The 8,526-nt window shown below is 32.3% G+C and overlaps 1 protein-coding gene across 1 annotated transcript in view; it reads right to left on the minus strand.

Moving 5' to 3' along the window:
• Positions 1-3,530, minus strand: part of LOC110093665 (photosystem I reaction center subunit IV A, chloroplastic) — a 27,633-nt gene extending 24,103 nt beyond the window's left edge. The window contains exon 1 of the mRNA XM_020818624.2: positions 3,164-3,530. Coding sequence (XP_020674283.1) covers positions 3,164-3,430 — 267 coding nt within the window. The 5' untranslated portion in view covers positions 3,431-3,530. The remainder of the gene's footprint in view (positions 1-3,163) is intronic.
• Positions 3,531-8,526: the final 4,996 nt, after the last annotated feature.

Raw genomic sequence — 8,526 nt, forward strand, 5'->3', positions numbered from 1 at the left:
TCATTATATGTGGTTAATATTTCAGTGGCAGGGCCTCCAGTCTGAAGATCTTTCTGTCGAGTTCAGCTTTTTGTTTTGTAGCCTTGGGTGGGCTTTCTTTTGTAGCCTGTGTGGCTAGTGTAGATATTTCTTTTGGACTCTCTTTTGTTTGTTCTCTGATTGTACTATATGTGAATTATAGTATCCGCTGCTGTTTCTTTTCTGTAATGTAATTATCTCTGGCTCTGGATGTATATATTGATACGAATAACGGATGAATAAAAAGAAAAAAAAAAGAAAATGAATGATCGATCAGATGAATCCTTTCACTACACGGATCTTGAGTCGTTATATTTTATCTCCTTTCTCGATAACTAATAAATGACATCGACGCCCGACTCTCGATATCCTAATATTAATCATTTTAAGCACAAATTCTAGTTAAATGACTTATTGTTTCTATTTTTTTTTTAAATTTATATTTATTTAATTTTTATACACTATTTTTAAAATACATAAACTATAATACCGTGACCGACCTGTGTCAGTGTCTTATATTTTTAATAATTGATGTGTCTTGTGTCGTGTCGTATCAGTGTCGCCGTGTCCGTGCCTGTGCATCATAGCCTATCATTTATCACCAATTATGTGGCTTGCTCAAATATTTAACTTTAATCCATTGTTTAAAATTGCGCAATATGAGGCTCGCCTTGAGGCCCGCCTTTGCGCAATTCCAGTAATAAACGCCTCGATGCTTACGCCTTAAGTCTTTTTTATGAGGCTTGCACCTCAACTTGGTTGAGGCCCGCCTTGAGGCCCGCTTCGCCTCACTGGCATGAGGCTTACGCCTCACGCTATATCTATTAAAACTTACATAAATCTTGAAGTAAATGCCCAACATTAGACTCTATAGGAAGGAGGAAAGGGAGAGAGAAGTTCACCATAATGATGATTCAAATAAAGAATCCCTTAGTGATGACAGTGCTAATTTATTAGTTCTTATGTGATATGTCATTGCTATTTATTTTTAGAAATTAGAATTATATGTTAATAAAAAGAATACTGGGATTTGGGAAATAGAATTTTGAGTTGAACTATATTTCATGTTGTCTTATTATTGAGATATTTTGATTTCACTTCATATCTTATGCTTTTTTATGTTTTATATTATTCACTCATTAGTATATAAAAAATTTATCATTTTATGTTTACGCAATCTTTTGATTTTGAGGCTTACGCCTCAAAACGCCTTGAGGCTTACGCCTCGCCTCACGAATGAAAAACGCCTCAATACTCGAATACGCAATTTTAAACATTGCTTTAATCCAAACAAATCTTGTCCATGTTGCTAATTTAAGCTTCGTTTGAGATATATGGCCTTCTTAGTATTGAAGCAGCTTTTTAGTATAAAAATAAAAAAAATTGTACTAATAAGCTGCACAAAAAAGCAATAAGAAAGTCATCACAAACGTAGCCTTAGTTTGCTAACTTCCAAAATAAAACCATGAAGGATCTACGAGTAGTTAAACTCACTCTTAACTACATTAAAGTGTTCTTTTTACTTATGGCATTTAGCATTTAACACAAAGCTCGTTAACTTTAAATGATTTTAAGTTGCAGATCATAATGGTTACCTAAACACCAGGAGAAGTATAACTAGCTTCTGACTTTCTGTTGAAATTACATTGCATGGGCTTCCAAAAACGCAACCTACAATTTCTCGCTTGAGTGTCGACATTGAATATCACATTTTAACAACTATTGTTGCAGTCTTACATGAAGCACGCACTAACATCCATGTTATTGGAATCATGCTTGAATGACCGCCACTTTTTCATAAGTGTTATACACCGCTTATACAATTCAATGTTTTATTCTCAAACAAATCACATTAAATTGATAATCATTTCATTCTTAAAATGTCATAGCCGATCTCCTCCTTGAAGATTCATTGTAATTGTACATCCAAGCAAATTAATTGCTGCTGTTTTTACCAAAGCATTACGCCATTACCGCAACCACAATTTGAAGATTTATGTGACAAACTTAGCGTTCGTTTTCCTTCACTGCCAAGCATGGTGTGGTTGAAATAATAACTCAATTACATCGACATGATCAACGAGCAATGCAAAACCCTACCGTTGTAGCAAGTTTCTCCCTTAGATCATTGATATCGTTCTTCCTTCATTGTACTATTTCCTATAGCCCTTTAAAGCCGTTGACCTCTTACCTTATATGTATCTAAAATTCCAATACGTATATTGATATAGTTCCTATATCTATGTATCTATGTAATATTCAGAATAATGTAACCGAGGATTATTTCTTACAACAATAACAATTCCCAAGGATTCATAGGTGCATAGTCCACTCATCCCGTTGCACAGAACGCATATTAATAAGCATCGAAATTGCATCCATCCGAGGTGGATCTTTATTAAGTAATATATGTTATAAATGACAAAACTGTTAATCAACTTGAGAAGTATGAAAGGGTAAACACGAGAGAATAAAGTAACCCCATTGTAGGCCAAATATTAGTGGATATTATGTAATAAATTAATATTAGACACACAAATAACGTTTGGAACTATTAGCAATTTGTCAAAAGCAAAAAAAGAAAGTTTTCCTGCAAGCCTGAGTGATAGTTGTAATTTAGCCAATCTTTAGTTCAAATCTTAGGCTGTGTGACATTTCAAACACTTATAACTAAACAATTAAAAGTCTTTAGAAAATAATTTACCGGGAAAGGAAACTATACATATAACAAGAGTCTAGTTAACAAAGAATAAAGTCATAAACAATCTAACTAAGAAAACACGAGCAATCAAGTCAACTCACAGATAAAAAACAATGACCAAATCTCTAATTAATGCTTTGAGATCTATGCTAATCTTGATAGTACTTTAACAGACCCAATATACCTTAAGTTGCATTGGGATGTTATAAATTTAAGTGAATTGATATAAAAAAAAGGCTTAGAATTTTCAAATTAATGATTACATATTTTTATTTAATAACCTATAAATCAAATGGATTCCATTTCATTTCCTTCCTATTAATTTCTTTTCTCAATACTAACAAAACATTTATACTTTTTTCTGAGTTTTGTAGAAAATTTTGATTTTTTAATCATACAAAAAATACTTTACTTACTGAAGTCAAAAACTTTTTCTAAGTCTACCTTTGTTCCCCTCTTAGGGCCAATGGGCGGGGGTGGAGGCGGCTTAGCAGGAGCTGCCACGGCGGCTTCCTTCTCCACAGCCGGAGCCGGCGGTGAAGACGATGAGGCCTCTTCAGCTCGGACAGAAAGCCTTCTAGCACTGGAGCTACCAGGCTTATTATATAAGAAGCTGACTGAGGTGTGTCGCGACTGGGCAGCGGTGCCGGCACCGGTGAGGGAGGCCGTCAACACGAAGCTGGAGGCAGCCGAAGCCATACTGGCAGCCATGTTTCAAAATCAAAGGGCTTGATGCCTTCTCCCCTTGCTCAAGCTTCCTTCCTCGCTCCCCAAATATCTTGCCTTTGGTCGTGTGGCTTTGGCTTAAAGCGGAAGGGATTATTGTTCAGGTTTTTAATTTAATTATTTTCCATCTGGCTCATGTGAAGAGGGGAGATTCTCTCCAGTGAAGTGAAGACGCGTGGCACTTTATCCATACGATGTGGATAACATAACACCCATCAATCTCTGCTGATTGCCTCGCTATAAAAGAGGAAATAGATTTTAAATTTTAAAATTTGTGCTGAAATTGGGTTAGCTAGAATGATATTTTGGGGTGAAATATAAGATTATAATAAATAAGCTCTAAAGCTTAATGTTAAACCCCTTTAGAGATTTGGATAATATTTTGAAGGGGATATATATATATAGATATATATATATAATTATATATATATATATAATATAATATATATATATATATATATATTATTATATATATTATATATATATATATACTAATATTATATTTTAAGATTTATTTATATAATATTTAAAACTTTCAATCACAATAAAAATATAATTAATATTAAATTATTCAAAATAAAATATATTGCTTCATGTCTATATTTTAAGATAATTTAAATATTAAAGTGTTATTTAAGTAAATATAAAGATTTAAGTATTATAGACATATAAATCCATCAATTTTGATAGAAGTAATACTTTGGAGATCATATAGTGTGCTGAACATAAAAGGAATGAACATATATGAGAAGAAAAAAAAATGAGTAGAAATAATTAAGACATGTTAGCAGAAGAAGTATCTTCATCTTTTTATCATACTTAATTGATATTTAAATTTTGAGTTACAAAACTTGTTTGTTTAATGACCATTATGGACCTAGCAAGGAGAGTGGATTAAGTAATTAATGTAGTAAACTTGTTATTCATTAGTTGCATTAATGATATTATAAAGGGAAGGAGTAATAATGTGAAATGATTGCTTTAATGATAGTATAGAGTGAAGGAGTAATTAAGTGAGACTTCCTTTGGAACAATTTTTTTTATTTCTTTGCTTTTTAGATCGGAACCATAATTTCTATTTGGCTAATATGTTTTGCTTATTTAAAAAAATCGTATTAGAAAGCTATTTTCTATAACAATTTTAAAAGTTTATTTTTTACAACAATTCATAAAATAGTAAGAATCTCATCTCAAATGAAGCCTACCATGTTTCATTTGTTATTTACTTTAATGAAAGTGCAAAAGGAATGAGTGCTTATTTTGTTGGCCTTGAGCATAGATACTCTAGAGTGGAGTGACTATTGGTTAACCACTAAGAGATTAATCGATATCTAAAATGGCAATAATATATGTGATCTATTGATAAGATCCCTACATTATTATGGGTATATTTTTTTTTTGGACATTTAGGCCATTTAAGGCAAACTCACACACGCAACGCATACATTAACACTAGAACCCAAGACCTCTTAGTTGGGAGCCTAAGCTCTCAACCAGCCGACCAAAGTGAGTCGTGTATATTATGGGGCATATAAAAGGGTATGATGAGTAAATACACATTATGTACTCCCATGTCATTGTCTTTAGACTCATTGTTGCTCATTATTTTCTACTAGCATGCTCATCCTACTATTATTAATTGAATTTCCTCTACCATTGGCTTGGAAGAACCAGATAATGGGCCTATGGCCATTTACACACCGCTCAATTATTTGAATATGAGGGTGACACTTGGACTAATTCAACATCCGTAAATGCATATCAAAAGGAAATGAACTCCACATATAAGTTAATTTACTTTTGAACCCTATTTGATTCTCAATAATATGATTGAAATTAAATAACTCATTTCTACCTCTTAGATTGCTTATGTGTTGTGCATGATCTGCTTAATATAATAGACTTCATTAAGTAGTTATAATGTTAATGTGATCCTGAGAGTCCCTAGATAGTTCCCTAATATATAAAAGGTCCAATACCACTACCTCTAATTAATGAGCCTACTATCCCCATGAGGTTAGTTCATTCCTTTTTTTTCCTTCTAAATTTTCACAATTGGTTTTAAGGCATCCCCCTAAAGTGAGTTATCCTAGTCATTATGCACACTCTCTTAAAATACTCTTTAATTATAGGTTGATTAGTGCAAAAATGAGCTAAGATTGAGCATTAATTAATATCCAAGAAATTAATCATGCCCTTGATGTAGTTGACGTCGAAGAAAATGGCTAATTATATCCCAACCATGGAATATTAATAAAATCAATGACTTAGTACTAAAGAGGTCTAAAAAGAAAATATTAGATGAAACTTATATGTTCAAGGCATAAAGAAATATAATTTTTTGTTATATAATTTAACGTTATTGGTGTAACACACTAAGATCAAATTTAGAAGATTTATTTATTTATCTTTTGTTAGTCATTTATTAAAGCATCTATAAATCATCAATATAAATCTATATATCCAACGAAAGTAATTAAAAATCTTTTGCTTCAAAATATTTTACTATATTCTGATGGGGGGTTATAGTGAGCTAATATGAGACTCAGTGAGTTCGGAATATGAATAGATTTTCTTTGATATAAAATTAATAGCATCCTATTTAATTACATAACTATATGTGTCGTATCAAGTAATAAAGTGAGAGAATAAAATGTCAAACCCATATGGAAGTATTCTGCTAAATAATAACTTAACTATTGCTACTTATTTCAAATGCACCACTTATACTACTAAAAAAGAAAATGATGTTTGGAATTTTTATCGCTAAAAGAAAATAAAAACTTGCAAAAATGATTTTTGATACTTATGAGAATAAAATATTTTTAACTAATGAATATAAGTAACTTAGTTTTTCTAATGAGATTTTTAATTATAGATGTGAATGAGAGTTAATGCATCCTTAGATCCACTATAGGAAAATTGCCTATTACCGGTGGATTTTCCGGCGAATTTCTGATAGATTATAATGAAATATTTCAGACAATTTTTTTTTTTGTAGATTTTTTGATGGATTTTCCTACAGATTTTAATAATTCCTGATAAAACAATATTTTCATAATTTAAATAATTAATATTTGATAGCTCATTTGAATTAATTATTAATTTAATAATTTATTTTAATTAATATTTAATAGCTTATTTTAATTAATTATTAATTTAATAATTATCTTTATTATAATAACTTTAACATTTTATTTTAATTTATTCTTAATTAAATAATTTATTAAATTACTAATTAATTAAATATTGATTTAAACTTATTTTAATTAAATATTAATTTAATTGCTAATTTTATAATTTTAATACTGCTAATATTATTTAAATATAAAAAATATAATATAAGAACACATTTTGCGCTGCAGCAAAATAGAAGGCTCTATAAAATCCTTTCAAGAGATTGGGGGTTCGAATCTAGGCAGGGACACGCAGGCGGGCAGGCGCCTAACGGACACGGGTTCGGGCAAATGGCCGGTCATGCGGGCGAGTGGGTTTGGACATTTGGTGGCTCACTCGAGCAGGCTGGTTTGGTTTGTAGGCCCCCTGGAGGGCACGGGCTCATTGCCAGTTCACACTAGCATACTGGTGACCATTTAGGAGCGGACCACAAGCGGGCCAGCCGGGCAGAGCGGGTCACGTGGCATGTCGTTTGGTAGAGGGCCACGGGCGGGCCTACTGGGCAGAGCGGGCTGCCAGCTACTATTTAATTTTTTTATTATTCCGATGAAATTTATCCGCCGGACAATTTTTCAGAGATAAAATTCCACCAAAAAATTTTTTCTGGTGAATTTTTTTCTGACGCTCATTTTACCGGCAAAAACTATTTTCCCTTAAAATTCGCAAGAAAATGAATAATTTTCAGCCGAAGAATATGCCGGTAATACATGATTTTCCTGTACTGGTCTCTATCGAGCTTATAAGGGTGAAAAGAAAGGTTTAAGGTGTTGAGAGAGTTGCTATTTAGCTTTGCATGTTTTAAATTCTTGTAACTTGTATATTTTTTATAATTCCAAATATTATTTTTTTATTATTATTTTCTCCTAACATATTTTGGAAGAATTACTTTTGCTCTTGTGTGTACTAACATTTCAGGAAAATCATACTCCAGATTGTTGAAGACTTCAAATCAAGATCAGCTTAGAATGTTTTGTAAATTGAAGCCTGTATTTTTCATTTAATTGAGTTTGAGAGAGTGTGATTGTAATTGAGTAACTAAGCACAAACACACCTGGGGAAGAGTATTAAAATTCATAATTTTTAAAATGATCGTATAGTATGAACCATGTTCATACGGGATGATCTGGTCAGTTATACTTCCAAATGAGCAATGGAACAAACAGAGAAGGCAAAATTTTTTCTAAGTATAAATCGTCCAGATGATATTTTTCATTCATCCCAGGACAATCTCCTCTAGATTTGGCAATTGCTTTGTTCGTTCATACGATAATTTCCATCGTCCCAAGACAAATTCATCCAGACGATATTTATCGTTCATCCCAGGATGAAGGGCTTTGGATTTGCCAAATGAACTATACGTCCAGACAATATTTATTATTCATCCGAGGATGAAGGGCTCTGGATTTACCAAATGAACTACTCGTCCAGATGATATTCATCGTTCATCCCAATATGAAGGGCTCTAGATTTGCCAAATGAAGTATTCGTCCAGACGATATTTATCGTTCGTCTCAGGACGAAGGGCTCTAAATTTTCTAAATGAACTATACGTCCATATGATATTGTTCATCCCAGGATAAAGGGCTCTGGATTCGCCAAATAAACTATACATCCATACGATATTTATCCTTCGTCCCAGGATGAAGGGCTCTAGATTTACCAAATGAACTATTTGTCTATATGATATTTATCGTTCATCCTAGTATGAAGGGCTCTAGATTTCCAAAATAATCTATTTATCCACACAATATTTTTTGTTTTACCCAAGATAAAGGGCTCTGTTCTGTAAACTTATATTTTGTCCTAACTTTTGTACCGATGAACTTTGAAAATTAAATGTTCGTACTAGACGAACCTAGTTCGTACTGGATGATTATCGGGTACGAAGACAGCTCATTTGGATT

Source organism: Dendrobium catenatum, unplaced genomic scaffold, assembly GCF_001605985.2.
Source record: "Dendrobium catenatum unplaced genomic scaffold, ASM160598v2 fragScaff_scaffold_1157, whole genome shotgun sequence".
Taxonomy (NCBI): Eukaryota; Viridiplantae; Streptophyta; class Magnoliopsida; order Asparagales; family Orchidaceae; genus Dendrobium; species Dendrobium catenatum.